At 48.1% G+C, this 20508-nt stretch overlaps 1 protein-coding gene across 2 annotated transcripts in view; it reads right to left on the bottom strand.

Annotated features, from left to right (window-relative positions):
• LOC144155505 (hemocyte protein-glutamine gamma-glutamyltransferase-like) overlaps positions 1–20508 on the bottom strand; it is a 77122-nt gene that overhangs the window by 10624 nt on the left and 45990 nt on the right. For both annotated transcript variants that reach the window (XM_077686998.1, XM_077686997.1), the window contains exons 8-11: positions 18479–18582; positions 14973–15147; positions 5488–5561; positions 3631–3861 (exon numbers count right to left, since the gene is read on the bottom strand). In XM_077686998.1, coding sequence (XP_077543124.1) covers positions 3631–3861; positions 5488–5561; positions 14973–15147; positions 18479–18582 — 584 coding nt within the window. The remainder of the gene's footprint in view (positions 1–3630; positions 3862–5487; positions 5562–14972; positions 15148–18478; positions 18583–20508) is intronic.

Below are 20508 nucleotides of genomic sequence, written 5' to 3'. Positions count from 1 at the left end.
GTTAAAAATAAGCTGGAGGTCATCGACATCGAGAAGTACAGGGGTGCCATAGTGCGCGCACGCGCAGAGCGACTCTGGTTGGGCGAAACGCCAACCAAACGTTCCCTGAGTGACGAAAAGGGTTATGCGCAGAAGAATAAGATTAAAGCAATTCGATACAATAATGTGGTTTCTAGGGACTCTGAAGTCATTGAGCGCGCATTTTTTGAGCATTATAAGGAACTGCTGGGAAGTAAAAAGCAAGGTAGTAAAGATTACGAGGAAACTTTCTTGCCGTCAATGCCAAAGTTAAGCGATGATGACAGAGCAAGCATGGACGCGCCGATCAGTTTGCAGGATATAAATAAAGCCATCGACGAATTAACCGTAGGAAAGTCGTCGGGGCCAGATGGATTGGGAGCCGAGTTTTACAAGTTCTTCAAAGAAGACATAGCAGTAATTTTGTACGGGGTAATAATGGAAGCGTATGAATCCAAGAGAACACCGCCTTCGTTCCGGAAAAGCCATATTGTGTTAATTCCTAAAACTGATGATCCGGAAAAGCTGTTGGCGGTAGAGTCGTATCGGCCAATCAGCTTAACGAATGTTGATTACAAAATTTTCATGAGGGTCTTGGCTAGCAGATTGCAATGAGTCATAAAAAAATTGTTGGTACTCATCAAACATGTGGAATTCAGGGACGATCTATTTTTACCAATATTCATGTCGCAAGAAGTGTATTAGTGTTGCGACGCACTAGGGGGCCACGTGGCGATGATTCAAATTGATTTGCAGAAGGCCTTTGACCGTGCTGCGCATAACGTTCTTTTCTCAGTGTTAGAACACGTTAATGTAGGATCCGTCATCCTCGAAGGTGTAAAGATGTCGTACGCGCAGTGCTCAGCTAGTGTTATTGTAAACAAAAAAGTGGGAGAAAGTTTTAATATACTGTCGTCGGTGAGGCAAGGGTGCCCCTTGAGCCCCTTGTTGTTTGCGATTTATCTTGAGCCCTTTTGTTTAAAGATTCTTCAAAATGAGAATATACACGGATTCCGTTTACACTACAGTGAAGTTAAAATTTTGTCATATGCCGATGACATCGCTGTTTTCTGTAGTGATAAGAAAAGTGTGAGCGAGGTGGTAAAGGATCTAAAGCGATTTTGCTAGTTGTCTGCCAGTTAACTGGAACAAGTGCATAGGATTTTGGCACGGTGACTGACAAAGTAGGCCAGCGTTTTTCGAGAACATGCCTTGGACGACAACTCCGACCAGGTACCTGGGCATCCCGCTTGAAAACTATCAGGACGCTAGCGAGTACTGGGACAGAGAAACTGATAGAGTTAGAGAGAAATTAACACAATGGGGGGGGGGGGGGAGGGGGGGAGGGGGGGGAGGGGGGGAGGGGGGGGGAAGGGATCTGTCAATGTTTGCCCGTGCATCAGTATGTAATGTGTTTGCCGTTGCCAAGGTATGGTACGTCCTTCAGGCGATTTGTATGTCAAGAAGGAACATACAAAAGCTGCACAGAGCGTTCGCGGTGTTTTTGTGGGGCTCAAGTTGGGAGCGCATAAGTCGAACTAATTTGTTTCGCTCGGTTAAAAGTGGCGGATTGGGACTGGCACATTTGTTTATCCGACAAATAGTTTCCCGGTTTATGTTTCTGAGAGAGCAGAGAGATTGCTTTCTATGTACTGTGGTGCAAGTCCGACTATGTGATGCTATTCCAGACTATGTAGTTTCAACTTCTGAAATCCGATGTGTACGCGTGCGTGGGCTCTTGCGCGAAGTCGTGGATGCTTTTAAGATTTTGAGGGTTAGGTTTTCCTCGGAGTATTTGAGTAGTGTACCACGGAAGAGTTTATACAAAGATATGATTGATGTGTGTCTACCTGTACCGGTTTATCGTCAGTTGTATGCAGTAGGTTCAGGAAAAGATGTTCTAAAAAGAGTGAAACGAATGCCAGTACGATCATCCGTTAAATCTTTTTTCTTCAAACTTCATAGCGGCACGCTACCGGTAAAACCCTGGCTGCAGGAAAAAGGACTATATGTGCACCCATGGACACTTAACTGTCGATTATGCCAAAAGCTGGAAACAATTGAGCACATCTTTCTGGACTGTTGGGACGCGGTGTTCCACTGGGACATTCTCCAACGAACCTTGAAAAAAGACTTACCATTAACGCCTTATGGCATTCGCTTTTTGCCCGTAAACAATGATGGAGGCGTGCCCTATGATATGTTCATGGCACTTAGTATGCATTCTATGTGGAAAACTCGAGTGGCAGTTCAAAATGCTGAAGAGGATGCTCGCACGGTGCGGGAGTACTTCATTGAAAGCGTTGTTTATATAAGAGAAGTGTATAGAGTCATGCCGGAAAAACCTGAGTGGTTACCCATTCTGTATGTTCTAGCGCAGTTTAAGATGTTTTAAACCATCCCCATCAGCCGACTGGTCGCTGGAGCTACTAATTTGTGTACTGTACAGTGCGTTGTGTGTTGTCGCCAAGCAGGCAATAAAAAAAAAAGACAGACAAATTTTCGGGTGTAAGTAGCCCAAGAAAAAAGTTTAAAAACATCTTTGCAAATGGCATGTCTGGCCTAGTGATGCGCCGAATTCCTTTCCTTGGACTCAGCGATTCAGGTGCCTGCTAGCGAAGTGGATTGACCGAAGTATCCATTTCAAGCGAAGCTTGTATTTGGCTGACGCGCCGTCGGTGGTGGTGTACGCCGAAACACCTTGCGGCAAAGCCAACTTTATCCACGTGCTCTAATACGACGACGACGATGATGATGACCTTGAAGTGTTTGGCGTACCCACTCGAGGGGATTGGCGAGGGGTATAGTGTTAATTGTGCCCCATTCGGAGCTTGCATCAGTGTCGTCGTCGTCGCTCGCATCGCGCCACATCGCCGGTGCGGTCGCTCGCTCTCGTCGGGCAGTTCTCTTCCTAGCGCGGCAACCAAACCCCACGCTGGAGCAGCGGGAGGACCAGCTGACCAGCTCACGCCCTCAAGACAAGCAACGACTGGTGGACAGGGCCTGCCGGGACTAAGGAGGCATCCCACGAAGGAACGAATACAATTCAATGAGCCTTTATTCACCCCCCCCCCCCTTCAAGCGCGGAATGGGTAGGCCGCGCATGGTTCTCTCAGCGGACGAACGGGCAGCCATTGAAGGACGTCAACGTTCCCGATAATCGCAGAAAAATTATCTACAATAACGTATGCCGAACATTTGCATTCGGGTAAAGCCCAGCGTAATGCAAGGGATTCGTTTTGGTCGATCGATGGTTTCGGGTTTTCATTTATGTCAGTGCTTTTAATTTTGGCAGAAGGTTTTCGTTTTCGTTTTGTGGTCATTGCGTTGCGATTTTGGTCGTTTTCATTTTCACTGAGGTTAAGCTTCGTGCGTACGCGTGTTTCCGGAGGGAAGGGGTTACAATTTTATTATTTTGTTGTGATGTCATAACCTTGGAAAATCATGTTGTGAGGACTAGGGAAATCAAACTCACATTTCTCACCAACAATTTTCTTTTCTCTTTCATTAATCCATTTCTGTTTGCCTGTTCGGTTATTGTAAGCTTCCGATGGCCCGATATACAAATGTTGTTCTAGAATTAAGCATAGGTGCGCGAGTGGCGTTGCTTACCGCTTCCGGACGGCACGGTGACACTGTGCCTCCTGCTGGCGACGTTCCGCGGGAACTCGTTGTTGTAACTCACTGAGTTGACCGTGAGGGTGACCGAAGCCTCACACGGCTCGTTTAGCAGGTTCCCGATGATGTAGGTGATGGCGATAGGCTGTCCCACAGGCACTGTCTTGACGTGCCGCAGCTCCAGTTTCACGAGCTCCGTAACGCCGCCGCGCCCCATGGGCATCCCTGCGACGGATCGGACACAGCGCGCAGTTGCAATCTGGGTGTCCAACTGACCCATTCTTCCGTTCTCCTGCTTGTACCGCGCGAACGCCGCGAGACACGTGTTGCCCACAAGTGGCCGTCTCTATAGCTCATGGTCATTGCACCACCGGACTCCATATAGCACTAATGAGATCGAGTTCGCCGGTTCGATTCCGGTCCACGGAGACTGTTTTTTTTTTTCTTGGGGACGAGAAACGAAAACAACTGTGGTTGATTCCTCTGTCATAGGAATCAGTAAAACACGAAAGTGAAATGTGCAGCGGAATCTTCAGCTGAGCATGATTTGCGGGTCGGCGGCTGTCTTGCGGGTGTGCTTGGCGAGCGACGTCCTGCTGGCGGGTCGCTTCGGCAAAGGTGTACTGGCGTCATTTCCGTGACGGATATAACGTCAGTGAAATCTTGGGGTATCGCGGCATAAAACGCTTTCGTGTTAAAATATAAAACCCGAAAACGAACAACCCTAAGTATAACGTACTCTTTAGTTCTAAAGGTTGCTTCCCCGCAAGAAGACACTGTGTGCAGGGGTGCACTCTTTACAGGCCGCTTGCTTTGTTGAACTGACGTCACTTCCGTTACAAATATGACGTAAGCGAAATCTCGGTGTATCCGGGAATAAAACACTTTCGTGTTAAAATCCGGGTGTGCGACGCTGCGGCACAAGTTAATTATCCGCAGGTGACCTAAATTAATTCTCAGCCCATCCACTACGGCGTTCCACAGACCCATTGACGCGTTTGACTTCACGCGGCGTGTCGATAGATATTAAGACGCAGTTATGTCCCAGCATGTTGACCTGTAGCTTTATCGCTTCAATCAAAGCTGATTCGAAGAAAAAAGGTAGAATAAATAGAAAGAAGCTGCCTGTATGGAGAATCAGTACCCCCCTCCCCCTGATTGACCGGTAAAAGAAGTGTGAAATGGTAGAATTGATGCACCGCCCACACCACTTCAAGTCTTACTTTTGCCTTCATTTGGTGTCTAGTGAACTAGAGAGGAGACAGGTAAAAAAACTGTCCGCAAATTTTGTTATCGGCTTAGCGACACAGCTTGATACCTTGAATAGGTTGTTGAGCACGTCAAAAAGCTCTGGTAAGTGAATAACGCTATTCGCGAGGAACCTAGCTTGTGATGGCGAGTTAATAAGAGGTTTAGTGATTTGGCTGTTTGTGATATTACTGATAATTTTTTTAAGTCTGCCTTTTATGAGGTGAAGTTGCACCCGAGTTATAGTGCGCATCAGTTGAGACCATGAAACTGTCTCTAATATCACAGTTCAAGATTAGGATATCAACGTTACATAAAATTAATCCTAAAGGAAAACTGCAAGAGCAAGGAGAAAATATCTTAGTTCACAGTAAGACAAATTCGCCCAACAATTTCCGAATCGGGTTTTAAGTCTGCCAACTGCTTTTACTCCAGCGAAGGTTACACTAATGATCGCTTCGAGCAGTTTGTGCAGCGCTCCGAGTAAATTATCACGCATTAGGGAATCAGTTGCGCGCTCTATAGTGCATTCTTTTAACCTGATTAAAAAGACAACAAATGCAAACATTTCCCGCAGTGGAATGGAATGAGGCTCCGCAGTACCTGACTTGTAGGTCGAAGTGATGTTCACCATCTGCCCCGTTCCCATGGACTCTGTGACGATCAACTTACCGCACCTGAAAATTCACAAACGATTTTCATCCGCGCGGCACGCACTGCAGCGGTGAAATACAAAACTAAGCGCATAGCAGCCTTGTTTGTTGTTATGGCAACATGCCACCATCACAAAACATTCAAAAAGCGGAAAGATATGCTGATGGGGTGAAATAAGCCAAATGGCTAAGGGGCTACAAGTGATACCCCTGGGTTGTGAAAAACAGTGATCAAATGGATCAAATGGTGATCAAATAGTTTATGCGCGTGACAAAAAAATGCAGATGCGCACCTGTGTGTTTGCAGCTCTGGCACAACGTTAAGTCCCCTGCCCTCTTTAATTGAAAGATCTAGCGTCACGGACCGTGTAACCGCACCTGCATGACTGCGTACTTGGAGCGGAATGAGAAGACGCTAAATTAGGGCGGAAATTGGTGCCTCTAGGTATCTGTGCATCGTTCCAACACCGCAACGTAAACGAGGTGCACGGGAGGTAGATGGTACGCCACAGGGCTCGTGGTGACCCGGATTTCTTTTTCTGTGTGTCCGGTTTATGTTACGGTGTAACAAAGCGATATCCACTTCACCCGCGTAGTCATTAGTCATGACTCTGTGGCTGCTACGGTCACGTTAGCTTTAACAGGGTCCCATGCACCTATAACATTTCATAACTGGAAGGAAGAAGACATTTTCTTAGTTCAAACAAAATTTCAAGCAACCGTGGCGAATGAATCGATGGTGGTCGGCAGCTAAGCTTCGGGAGCGCGTCTGCAGTCACCAAAAAACCGTAGTGGCACCACCCTCTCCTGCCCTCTTTCTTTTGAACTGGGTGTGACTTGCTCGTGCGTTTGTGGACCTCGGGGGCTTTTCAGCAAGTTCGGACAGCGCTCGGTGCGTAACCAGCACGGCGGGGAATACAGAGGGTCGCCGGGAGCAGTGACGCGAAACACAGGAGACTCAAGGGGATATCTCCAGAAGCAGGGAATGTTGGCTTTATAACGAGGCGCGCAGTATCTGTTTTTTGTTTTCCGGGTTTCTTTCATAACGAATGCAGGGATATAGTTGCATCTGACTTCTCGGGAGCGTGCGTAACCTAATTAGGCCACTGTCAAAATACTTTACGGATTTGTCCCGGGACAATTCCGCGAATTACAAATAAAACGCCCCGGATGGTACACCTCTTTTGGAGACCCAAAAGAAGACGCCGGTCACTCTTAGGGGTGGCGGATAATCAGCGGTTACCTGTGTCCAAGTCCAATACTTCGTGAATTTGTTTTAGTTTCTCACTGGCTGAATTCCGGGTTATACGTTCCTAAACTCATGCTCCCTCTTTCGTATCGTACATCCTTTAAAATGTAGCCTGACGTGCGCGCTTAGTTTTTTGTGTTTTGTCTTGCTTTCTACTCGTACTCAACCTCGCATTTGGTCTTGTCGTGTTCCTAAATATTGGTTGTTAAATTGGGTTTTCGCCTCGATTTCCGCACTGCTATCAATGAAGGCTAGATAACAAAGTATCACACCACCGCCACTGGTGGTTGATGGAGAGGTCGTTCACCCAGAGGCGGATCCAGACTGACCGGTGCGAAAGAGGGGAAGGGGGGGGGGGGAGGGGTGGCCTGGCCTGCAGTGTGCCGAGAAGGAAGCATGGCCCGCGTGGCAGATTTGGTGGTGCTTATCTGAGGGGCCCTGCGAAGGCAAAAATTAAATTCGGTTCTGCGTTCGCATCTGTAATAACTACGCACGTGACAGTTTTCAACCCATTTGTCTTGAACTCTGAGGGGAAAAAATGGCGGGCGATTACGGCGACTTGATGGGAATTGACAGCGTCGGCTGCTCAATAAATCGTTGATATTGGTCGTGATTCGAATTGGCAGCGCATTATATTGCGTACTGATTCTACTTACAAAATCTTTGATATTGTACTGATATTGCGTTTTTAGCGAGGGAGCGGGTCATGTGATGTTGACGTAATGCTCCCTGCTCGCCGTCTGACATCGTTTAGCTAGTTACTTCGCATTCTCTCTCATCGTTCTTACGATATGACTTTGTAAACCGGCTGCGGCGCTAACTGCGGATGCCGCGATGCCGTCGGCTGTGGTAGCATACCTGTAACACCAGTTTCGGTTCCACATAGAGTGGGCGCCGGCGCTGACTATTCGTTTATAATAAGCGTGATCGCCGGCCTTTTTTTCTGTATTTCGCGCTATCAGAAACAGCCTTCGCTACATCGACTTGACAGGTGAGCTTCGCCGCGCTACGTGTGACTACACAGAAAAGCACGCTTGGGGGTGATAGGTGGTAAGCACGTTGACGCGAAACTCGGACAAGGCGCCCGTACAGTGAACAAAAAAAAAAAAAAAAAAAAAAAAAGATGGATCCCCCGCATATGCGGGAATCGACGTAAGCCGAAGCTTTCAATGATGTTTACATCGGCATAACTGGCAGTGTTCTGAACTGCACAACTGAATTCAAGTAGCGCCATTTGAAGGGATTGCACAGACGTCACGGCAAAACTGTGTTGAGACTAAAGTGCGTGTGACATTCTTGTTCGCTCGTCGTTTCCGGGCGTAGTACCCACGGCGCTCGTGGTATTTTATTGCCGTCACGTGTTGTTGCCCTGACTCACGTATTCGAGCCAGCACCCATCTTACATTCGTGGTCTGCGCCTCGTTTCGCTATTAGCGAAGACGTTCCTGTTCTGCGTGACACTTTTTCGGGCCTGGATTTCCTGGCCGCTGCGGGGCGTCTTTGAGCAATACAGCTGGCGCGTGTTTGCATGCTCTTCGTATGCATCGGTGACGGAGGAATTCGCGCAAAGCCCCTCTGTTTTGAAGTGTAGCAACACTCTTTTCCCTTCGGCAGCTTTCCGCCTCAGGTTTCACTCTCGCACTGGCCGGCCCGCTGCGCGTGACACGCTTAAAGGCTTTGCATTCGCGGAGGGCATCGCGCAATCTGGTCGTTTTGTGAGGAACCCAGGGTGCTCTTTCTCGCTACGGGAGCGATGGGCAAGGTGGAGCCGCCTATATCTCAGAGCCCCCTGAACAAGAACGGCACATTCGGCCAGCGGAGCAGCAGCAGCAGCATCTCGATAAGGCCACGAGAGAGGCAACTTCACTTTATAAATGGGCGAGGAGTCATGGCGACGTGTTATGAATTGACAGCGTCAACTGCCCGATAGTTAGTTGCCACTGCGTCTTTGTTTGATTTGACATTACGTTGATATTGCATCTTAATTTTACTTATGACATCGCTGAAATTGCGTTTTTAGAGAGAGCGCGCTTGTGACTTTAGTGTATTACTGTCTGTGGGCCACGTGCTATTGGTGCACTTGTTCCTTCGCTCTTTGTCTCACCATTCTTCACGATATTTACACAAAAACAGCTGCGGTGCTCACTGCATATCTATATGAACAATGTGCCAGACTGTATAATGGTATCCCCTAACGTTAGTATCGGTTTTGTACAAACCTACTTCACACCACGAAGTCCTGAAAGTGCGTTGACACTAGCTTCGTTGGTAACTTCAGTCCAAATAGCAAAAATGTACATTAAAATAAAGCAGAAGCAGCATAAAAATAAAACTACAAAATTAAGATGGCAACAAAATGGCTGTGAGTTTCTTACAATAGCAGACGACAGCTTGAATTACGGCGCACCCACACTGTGTGCGTTCCACAGGAAAAAAACGTGCCCAGCTTCATCGACTTAACGTCTCGAACGCTGATGTTAACAGCGAAGATGCCTGGCTTTCCCTAATCACAAGGCTAAGCTTCATAAAACTGCTCAAAGTCAGCAGATCGATTCCCGTTCGCGCGTCAACTCCTGCTGGCGTTCCCGACGAGCGGCTTCTTCTTCCGGACAGCGCGCGACTTTACCCATTTTCCGAACGTTCGGGAAACGACCGCCAAGCGCACTCGTCTGTATTTAGGCGCTCCTCCGAACCATCTGTTGGAAGCGCTATCTTCATTTGGACGACTCCTCTCCTCCTCTCCTCCTCTCCTTGACTCCGCCCACCTGCGCTTGGCGCGTGCTCTCACCCGCACCTTGGCTCCGCCCAGCTGCGCTTGGCTCACGCTCCCCCTCTCTCCACTACGCCGCACCTGTGCTTGGCGCTCTCTCCCCCCCCCCCCCTCCCCCACTACGCTGACACGCGCGCCTGGCGCTTGCTCTCCCCTTCGCTAGGCTATATCCTCTCCACATCGCTGGGCCCGCGTTACCACGCCTCGCCCCATGAAATCCTCGACCAAGAACAGCTTCGCTGTTAAAGGGACAGGGAAGTGATTTGTAAATATTGTGGGATTACTTGCGCAAATTGTATTCTAGAGTCTCTAGGCCATGCTTTGACCACTCTCGCTGCGTTTACGCGACTTTATTCAGTAGAAAAATCAGTTAAAAAATGTTGTCATCCTCTCTGCAGCCTCTTGCCGATTTCCTATGACGTTTCGTATGATGTTAAAACGAGATGGCTTGGCTTGACTGCGGTACTGCACGGCTCGCCGGCCTTTCGACAGAATCGCTCGGCCCAGCGTTTAGTCGGCCAGCCGCCGGCTGGTCGTCGCTATTCGCACGCTCGGTTGAAACTAAGCCCCGACACGTCTGTGCCTGGAAGAATGTGTCTAGTTTTTTAGTTTGTAGACTGTATCAAGTTTCAAGTCCAAGTCGCTGCGCACTGACTGGTACGCTAGTACAAAAATCTAAGGCCAATTGAAGCCGGGAGGAGAGTCAGCGAAGTTAATATAGGTACTAAAGAAGTAAAATCAACCGAAACTTTTATCCTAGAGTGTAAAACCAAGGTGCGGGAAGCACTTTTTCGCTGGGTGAACTAGCACAACGGTCAGCAACACGATCACACATCTGCGGACGATTTTCTGCCTAAGAAATGCGATCATTTGAGATAAGATATTTGTGGGAATTTGGGGGACGCTTACTGCACGAGCGCTATTCAGGAAATAGTCATCTAAGCTGCTTGGAATGCCAAAACTAAATAAAAATGTAAACCGGCTATACATTACATATTTTCACTGATGACTGCACTGGCTTTTGGCCGAGTGGCCTGGAGCCTAGACCCTGGAGCCTAGGTATGTTGTATTGCAATTCGCAAGTTCGAATACCCAGTTGCGGATGTTTTTTTTTTAACTTAGTTTATCTGTTTTTGGGCAATGCTCTTTATACAGAATTCACCATTTTCGCTCTGTAACGTTCATTGCTCCACGATCGAGTTCGCAGAACGTGTGCAGACTGACACCGAGTTCTCGTTGGCGTGGTGTTGCCATAAGCACCAACTGCTTGCGAGCAGAGTCTCGAATCAGCCGACCCGTGGCATGGTGCGAACACGCCTCTTACTATATAGGCACGAGCCTGCGAGCTCCAAAGGTGGGGGGAAAAGCGCATCGCATTTGAGCGTCTCCGTTGACGCGGAGGGCGTTCATCCACTGCGTACGCCTCCGCTAGTGGTCGTTATGATTCCAATCCATGCTGGTAGGCCTATCTGACGCATTTTACAGCCGACAACATGGAAGAAGCACGGTATGCCGATTACTGAGATATCGAGAATGGCCAGTCAACAACAGCGTCGGATGCCAAGCATGCTGTTTCAGGGAACCGAAACCGAAACTGGTTTGAATTCTAACCTTGGACGCCGTCCAATCACAGTAGCACCTCGTATGGACGTCACTGCTTTAGTTTGTGCGGCCTCCGCAGACCGGGCGTAGTGGTGTTTCGTCTTTCGGCTTTATAAATTAAATACCGCCGTATCGTATCATAAACAATGAAAAGTGGGTTTATTTGAGCCAGTCTACGCAGTGCAAGCAAGAACAGGAGCTCGACTAATTCACTTCAGTGTCCCTTTATAATGCCAACAGTTCTTCCTGTCTTTGTTTATAAAGGCGAAGTGGGACCATAGTGGAAGTGAACTGACGCTGTCAACTCGCACCCCGTCTCTGTGATCTCCCACAATTACTTTGCATTTTACGTCTATCAGAAATACGCAATCCAACCAACTACCAGGGAACAACAGGTAGCATCACTAAAATGGGACACTTATTCCCAGTGACAAGAGACATAATTTTGAATTCAAGAATCAGTATGTGATGGTAGTTTGCTACTGCTTCCACAGTTTTCAGAGTGATTCTCAGTCTACGTTCCGCGTGCTCTCCAAACGAAATTCTTCAAACGTGTGCAGTCGCATCCTCATTTCTAGAGTCATACTCAAACCCAACTCTATTTTCAAAGCGATGGTGGGGCATCGAACACGCCTTCGTTAGCAGATTACTTTTATATTGAAGGGTCAACGGCAAAATATTACTGCGCAGGTTCACTTCCTTAAGCCTTAAAATTCGCACTGCCGACAGGCTCTAGAATACGCCTTTCCGTCAAAAATCTGTTCGGCTGCTAAACACCTTTATAAAAATGCTCTTCGAATGTGTGGAAGTGCATTTAGCAGCGTTGGGATGTCTTGCGCGCGCTATTTGGATAATATCATTGTATACAAGAAAATTGCCAGAGTTGTAACAGTCCTCACATATGAACATGTTAATTTCTCAATGAATAGTCAGCTATGTTGCGTTTGTTTGTGTGTTTTTTGTTGGGCGTCAGGAAGACATAAAATAGCGCTTTTAATCGGTATTCCCAGCTTTCAGGTATTCTTTTTCATGCCTGTTTTACTACACGGGACGCTCGAGCAAGCGACAGTGGCCATTGGACATGAACGCGACTAGTGCGCTTGTTGAATGAGGCCAATTGATCCTCACAGGAGCTTTATTGGACAATTGACCGGCTATGTTCAACTGTTGGCGCATTTGTGCAATCATAACAACGTTTTTAGTTTTCCTGACATTGACAAAGGTCGCGCACGTCTTCGTTTGAAATTGTTTGCATTTATGTAAAAATTTATGGTGCCTATATTTACGACGTCAGTGGCCTAAAACGTTGTGTTGCCTGTCTATTTCTGGCGCCTAATACGCACTTTTCAAGGCCTAAAAATTCGGCCTTGAAAATCAGACTCCAGACTGAGGCATGCCAATATGTTGTGCTCCGTCATTAGTATCTTGGCTTTACGCCGGTTTATCTCGTGCCCAGCTTCTTTCACGAGTTCCGAGACGGCATTGGAGACCACCTTTTCTTTTCGAACGCCGTACTGCTGTTGATTCAGGCGTCTGGGAAGATTACCTGATTCGCCGTGGGGTCCGCGCGAGGGATACGATTAACAGTACCGGGAAATTTGCCGCCTGGAGTTTAGTTTTAACGTCGACCAGCGCAGCGCGCAACTTGCTTCCAGATGCGTGCGGAGATGACAAGTTGCATTTGCTGAACACGCACGCACGCGCGCACGCATGCGCGCACGCACCCCCTCCCCCCCACGCGCGCACGCGCGTACGGAAATCTGGTCACTGTTACATTTCCAGTATTTATAGCATAACCTGGAAACCATTGCGACTGCATGCCATGGTCAGTTAATTGCCATTGCGCATGATTATCGACACGAACAGCTCTGTCTCCGCTTCGCTGTTGTATAGTGCTTTCCTGGTTCTTTTCGTAATACGCCACAACCCGTGCTTCTAATCACTCTCCTCAATAGCTGATGCGATTTCTCACGTTATTATGCATTCGTACAATGTGAAGGCGAAGTAATTAAAAACATATACTCTCCTGGTGCATTCTCTCCAAGTAGATAAGGTTTGCCGCGTCGTTTTGTTACAGAGCCGTTGTAAAGAAGGACAAGTAAATCATCATGCTCGGGAAAAAATATTTAACAGGCCGCCGAAACACCCCTCATTTTAGTCACTAAGTAGTGTATAGTAAGGCTGTGGATTGTATTAGACCATGCGGTGAAATAAAACAAAATGGCCGCGTATCTGCTTGCTTCGCTGCAAATGTCGTCGAAAGACGATGGTCTTCTGCTGGCAATGCTGCGTAAGTCCTCATATTTTTTTTTGCGTTTTCTGGGCCTGTGTTTGCGTCTATAGACGCAAACTATAGACTTGACACTTCATGACCACTGCCATGGTCGCTGAAGGATGGAAAACCGCGTGATCTGACGCCGTCCCTTCCAGAACTGTGTGCACTCCTTGCACAATGTATGCACTGATGTACGACTGCGTACAATTGCGTTGCCGCGTACAGTCACGGAGAAATCAAATATTAACCGCGGAACTCACCGCTGATGATACCGCTGGTGCCACCAATACCTCGGGGGTGCGCTCCGCGTTTCGTTTTTCTTCTACAGTGACTGCGGTATTCCATTTGCTATCGCAAAAATAAAGGAACCTGGTATTTTTAACAAAGCAACACTGCAAATATCAGCTATGTATTGATGTTTTACCTCAGATATGCGTAATGTGTTGCTTTTACTCAACAGTGTTGACAAGTATGGACAGTGCCATTGGATTTAGATGTTTAGAAATGGCTTTGCCTATATCACCGTCTCGTTCTACAACTGCGTTAACTTTGGCCGGGCGGCCGAATTGAGGGGCAGACAGAGAGACAGACAGACATACAGACAAACCGAAATTTCCGCGTCCAAGTCGCCCGAGAAAGACTATCGTCTTGAAAACACACGGCCACATTTCAAACGAAACGGAAGTACACAACCAAAGCCAGGAGTGTTCCTTTAATTTAAAATGCGGATTGCGTTGTTCGTCACCAAAATGGGCTAAAAAGAGGAAATAAAAAAGGCGAGGTATAAAAAGAACAAAATAAGAAACCACGTACGTGATCGACAGCGCCACCACAGGGAGACTGGGCGGCACGAAGGAAGAAAAAAAAAAAAAAGGCTGGATGTCCCGGTTCGCGGCAAAGAGGCCAGTAACGGCGCTCCGAATCCCAGCGTTCTCCTCTGTTTTTGCGCAAGCTCTGGTCAGACGTGTCCTATTGGCTACTGCCGATTTTACGTGCCTCCTTATTTGCTTAGTGCAAGGATACCTTGACTTGTTGGGGCTTCTAGAATTAAGCGGGTTCTAGTTATGAAACGAGACAAACTATCCCTGATGGTGAGTATCCTTAAGCGAATGAATAAATATATTCCTCGCATCGTCTTAGCAACCTCTGGAGGGATCTCTCATAACTTTCCATCCTGTTATCTCTATCGATGCGCCACTGCGACCTGACGCACCACCGCACAGCGCCACTAACCCGCTGCAGTGGGGGACCAGCCACCACACCCCACACATTCATTGTTGGGATAAAGACAGTTGGCCAAGCGAGAAGCGGTTAACTACTTGGATGAGCATGGTGAGTATTGTAATGTTTCTCTCAGCCCAATATGCATCGTTTAGGGGTTGCCACCGATTGTTTGCCAGGTCTGCGTCTCTGCTCGAGGGCCACTTTATGATCCGGCCCTGCATGGGCTAAGTAGCGTTCGAATTGGCCCAAACCATATCAGATCGCTGCTGGATCATACCCTAGCGCAGCACAGACAGAATAAACAACTTCGCTCACTGGTTTTCTTCGACTTTAGCGAGGTGCCACCCCGTCGGGTCGCTTGGGTCCGCCATGAAGTAGCGGTACGTAGCTTTGACGGCGGCGCGGGCGCCGTTTCCGTCGTAGGGAAGCTCGATCCTGTCATCGAGGACAGCGCGCACAGGGAAAGGGCCAACCTCGAACAGCTGGGATTCTGCAGGGAGAGCAAGCCAGCATTGCACGCCAGCTGCTGGCGAGAGGCATCCAGGGCACAGAGAGAGAGAGCTCGCGCGTTTGATACACGTGAACTCTTGAGCGAAGATAGCAAGGACAGGGGAGGAAAAGCGTTGGTTCCACCCTGAAGTGTCCTTACCTGCCCTTGATTCATTTCGGCCGGCATTACCTCAAAACAAACCAACCGTTCACTCATACTTCAAGTTTATTGATGTTTATTCATTTTTTTAATTTTACAATCATCATACGAGGTCCCGCCTGCGGTTCTTACCTTGGGACCTCCTAGTGCGTCTGTACCCATTCACTTTTCATGTTCACGCTTGGTCAATAAAATTCAGTTCAAATTCAAAATTCCACAGTTTCATTGAAATGGCGCGGGAACATAGGTGTAAAGTCTGCGATATGACTTCATCCCGTTACCCTTGCAAGCGCTTTGAGCAACGTTTTAAGCGGGCTGTCACTGACGTACAAGCGCCCAAGTGTAAACGTGCTTGCCTCAGAGCTGGCCAAGTATACGTACGGCGGAGTTAAGTACCGATATATATTTGAGGTATCGTCTGTTGCCAGCTCCGCGCATTGGAATTTACAAATATAATACTCATGGAGTGTTATGCGCGTCATTGACCCACGGTAGCCTTCGGAGAACTTTTACCATGAGCCCACGTGAGCCCCGATGATACAACAAAGGCATCGCTATGCGCCTATGACCTGCTTTGGACTAGCCGTGAGTGGTTCTTTTTTCTTTTAACCAGCGAATTTCGCTACTATAACATCGCTCTTCAAAGAGAAGTACTCGCTCCCGTGACGAAAATCGAGATACAGCTCCCGATGAGGTCCAAGTGAACAGTGCAAATGTGAGCCTTCGTAAAAAAAAAAAATAAAAACGCGGTTGTAACAAAAGGTTGCAACAAAAATGTGCCAGACAACCCAGAAGCTATAAACGGGGCCAGTAGTTACGAGTACATGCTTAAATGTAACTTCATTTTTGAAATGTAAAGGAAGATTTTGACTCTTCTTGAACTCTTGCCCCTCTACATCTTAACAACGCAGTTCAGTTTAATCGTATCGAGCAGGTTCCCAAATCCCGCCGAAAGCACAGGAACCCGAGTACGCATAACGTGAACGTTTAGGTTAACATAAAAATAAACGTAAACGGATGTTGTAGTGTAAGTTTATGCTGAGAATTATTTGATGAGTGCATTCTCAATCCTGCATTATTGTTATCAGCAATGATACTGTATCCAGTACTATTGTTGCGTTTTTATTCGCCAAAGCTGGAAAAATGAGCAGAAAAAAATTAATTGGGACACTGAAGAAGACTGCTTCCGGGCTTTAAAGGGAAAGCATTATGGATCCCTCTGGCGATTGTTATCACCGATACTTATCAAAGCCTTATTTACTGCTACAACGTGTTTGGGTTTCTTTCTGCGCTTTATTTTTCTTTGTCTTTTGGGGCGAATTATTTTGACAGGCCCGGACTGGCGGCACTTCACGCCACAGTCTCCCTAGAAATAGAGTTCTCCGTGGGTAGGGTGTCCCTGTTCTACTCACGTTCCCTCACTCACATGTCACACGGTATGACGTCACAGCACGTGCGCGGTTGACTCTTGCTACACCACTGGCAACGCGCTGGGCTCCCGCTTTGGAAGCCCGGGTCCAATTCCCTATGAACTCCTCTCTACCCAATTTTCTTCTCAAACTAACTGATTTACTTCGTAGAAGTTAATTACACATGTGCATAGCCCCGTGTACATGGACGCGACGGGGGCGGGGTGAGTTGAGTGGCGGGTTCAGCTTACCTCGACGCGTCCGAGTTTATATGAACCCCGTCCAAAGAATCGAGGTGAGGGGAGCGGCGGGGTTCACGGAAAAGGGGCTACCGTATTTCCACTATTTTAACGCGCACCCTCTTTTGCTAAAAGGTAGCTTAATATTTGTGTGCGCGTTACAATCGGGCTCAAAACCGAAATAGGCTTTAAAGCGACCAGCAGCATTGCCATGCGCAACGGACCCGAAGTACCCGCAAAATCCAACTCAATACAATAAAAACAATCCGTCAACACCACGTGAGTGAATTTCGGCGCGCTGATTCCTCAATGGCATGCCGCATACCCTGGTCAGCTGTTGCACATTTTTTTGTGCTTCTGCTTAGCCCCTAACGCTTAGAATTATGAAGATCAAGGCACTTGAAATAGCAAGCAACTTCAGTGTTCCCCGCTATAACTTTATTTCCAGCAGCAGCTGGATAAGCAACCTTGTGAAGCACAATTCATTTTTGGCTTCCAGAGCTGCATGCCAAATAAAATCTCCCTCTTCCAGGTACGTGGTGTCATGTCTTTTCCATCTGCGCAGTACCGCCAGTGTCACTTTTTTTTCGCATTTTCCTGCGCGAAGTTACCCGCGCGTTACGATTGGGGGCGCGTTAGAACCGCGCAAATACGGTATTCTGCTCCCCGCGGCCCGCCGACTCAGCCCGACGAGCGAGCTAACCCACCCCCCTGCCTCCGAGCTGACTGGACTCGCCGCGACGGCTCTCTGACCCACCCCGTCCGCTTATACATGGGGGTGTCGAGTCCAAAAAACCTGTTTATTTCGACTCAACGCGCCCTCGTCGGGTCAATGTAAACGGGGCTACAGACGCGCACACCAGCACAAGTTACGATTTTTTGAGGGATGCTCGTTGCTCTTTACAGCAGCGGCCATTTTCTCCGCCAGGCAACAACATCACTTCTTCTCACAATGGGGCAGTTGAGGCTCCTGCCTTAAGCGGGGGTCTTAAACGGGGGTCTCCTGCCTTAAACGGGGGTCTCCTGCCTTAAACGGAGGCTCCTGCCTTTTGTGTGCCGACCTACGAAGCAAATCTAAGAGGGGGAGCCCACACGCGTGCTTAGGGAGTAGCTTGAGTGTTTGCGTTTGGGCCTACTGAAAACATCTTTTTTAGCCGACACCACTACGAACACAAAGAACTCGCATTCTTTGCCAATGTGTAGGGCGGGGAAAGATATAGCAAGCGTTACCCCCCTGTTAAATAATGACTGCTGAGAGCTAGAAAGTTGTTCGGACGTGTTGTAATATAGAACACTATTTCTTATATGTATGCTAATTTCTTTTGGTGCGTAACGTCCGATGGCGAAAGTATGTTGCGTTCGCAGCTCTTCCTATCAGCATTTTGGCTGTGTAGAATAGGGCAAACGGGCCTTCGGGGTGGGCAAGAAGGCTCTACTTTTCTTGCATATACTTTGCACTAGTTTCGGCCAGCAGTCCGCTGAATGCCGTTCTTTGTGGTCGCACAGAAATGAACGGATTCGTACCGCTGCTCATGCTTTGAGGGGTTCCGTCGAGCACCTGCCAACCGCCATAGCCGTTCGGGAGATCCCGCCTCTGCATCCACCCTTCGTTCCACACGTGGAAGTTCCTGCGCAAAAGAAGGCCAACGAGAGCAAGAAATCGAACACGCTATGCGTATGTTTGCCCGACTCGCTACTTTATGCTTACTGAACGAGCTGACGCGAGAAGTAGTTGCGCTGGCCCTTCATTGCAGTGGACCTGCTCGCGCCCGTAGCGCATGCGGGCGGTCTCCACTGTGGGCATCTATAGTCCCCGCGGTGCCTCTTCGTCTCACAGGGCGTGGAATGATTGCCCTCGTCTTGCGAAGCTATATACGGAGTCCCGCCGCTGCTCGCAGCACGCCCATCGAAGATTCCTTTGTTGAGGAAAGCAATATGCGGCCTTGATGCATGCGAAAGGCATCTATGGGACACTTGTCGAGCTATTTTGGTGTAGTTTGCAGCATAATAATAAAGGCAGTGCTGCGCTCTTTTGCGCTCAAAGAGTGCCCCTAAATGCAATGGCGATGGCAGTTCTGTCGCGGAGAGGTAGAAGGGCGATGCTGTCAGGGATGGAGTAGCGTTGACTGTTGGTCCAGTTTCGTATTGCATTCCTATTTAGAGCGGGTGAGAGAACACGACTGTATAGCTATGCCCTTCAGTGCTCTCTTCGCACCTTGCTGAGAAGGGGGGCACGAAGCCCTAGATCAGGGGTCGGAAACCTGCGGCCCGCGAGGCAGTATTATGCGGACCCCGGCATGACACCAGAACACCCTTTCTCCCGGTCCCCCTCCCCTTGTCACTTCATATTTCTGAAGGTTGACATGGCAATTTTAACCTCAAATGGGGTTAGACAGGAGCAAAAAAAGATCGGTACCAGTTGGCATTGCCCCCCTTCTTTCAGTACTGTACATTATTGTCAATCTCACGAATTTTTTTCTTCTTGACTGCAAAGCACCCCCCCCCCCCCCCCCCACCTTCCAATGATGTGTCATCCGGCCCCCAATGAGTCGGCGCCATTCAACTCGTCACTCCGCCTCAAAAGGTCGCCCACCCCTGCATAGATGAGAGAAGAAGAGGACGAAGGTCTCCTCGTTCACTTTTCTTGTCTACGCCTATCTTGTATAAAATTTGGTGGGCCAACAACCATAAATTTTAATGCTGAATTGCTTCATTCGGGCGAATTGAAATAATGGGAGGTCATGTAACTCTGACTTGCAGATTATGAAATCGACTCCCGGAAGGACAAGTTTCTGGTCGCCTCCAATATCAATATTTTATCACACCCGAATCTCGTTGTAAAGTAATTATCGGCGTGGAAATTTTTAGTAATAGTTTCGTGGTGCATAAACAAATAAACAAACATTTCTTTCTTATAACGCAGCAAGCTTTTGAAGCACACATTTTGTTGCGTAATTATTGCGACAATGGCATGCCAAGTAATGCGTTCTGTTTTTCACAGTTTCATAAAAATTTAACCTCAGTGTTACGACCAACAGGGAACAGATCACTTCAAAGTATGGACTTTGATGCCCGAACTTTTTCGTGCGCTTAGGATGACGTGATGCAGGGGAACAGATCACTTCAAAGTATGGACTTTGATGCCCGAACTTTTTCGTGCGCTTAGGATGACGTGATGCAGGAGTGCTGTATACATTCTGTGAACAGTAGGCTTCGAGCTCGACAATTTTGTTTCATGATGGGGCTTGAACTGGAAGAACACGGTGAGGAAACAGGACGCCGCCCACATGCATGCCACCCTCATTGCTGTCGGCGACATGGATCTATGCAACAAGCTTTTCTTTGCCTACAGTCGTCTATTCGTCACTCTTTCGATCCGGGGAGTGACTAGAGAATGCCCTTGCTTGTGCCGTTATAGGATCAGAGACCAAAAGTGTGGGCCTCCCGGCTTTCTCTGAAATCCAGCCACTGACCTCAGACCAGAGAAGCTATAAAAGAATGAAAGACACCTTTCTTTGCGTCTCCTTTTTATCATGCCGCTAGCAACCTCCGGA

This window comes from Haemaphysalis longicornis, unplaced genomic scaffold (assembly GCF_048455015.1).
Source record: "Haemaphysalis longicornis isolate Haplotype H1 unplaced genomic scaffold, Haemaphysalis longicornis Haplotype H1 scaffold_1, whole genome shotgun sequence".
NCBI lineage: Eukaryota > Metazoa > Arthropoda > Arachnida > Ixodida > Ixodidae > Haemaphysalis > Haemaphysalis longicornis.
This window is presented reverse-complemented; position numbering and strand designations above follow the sequence as displayed.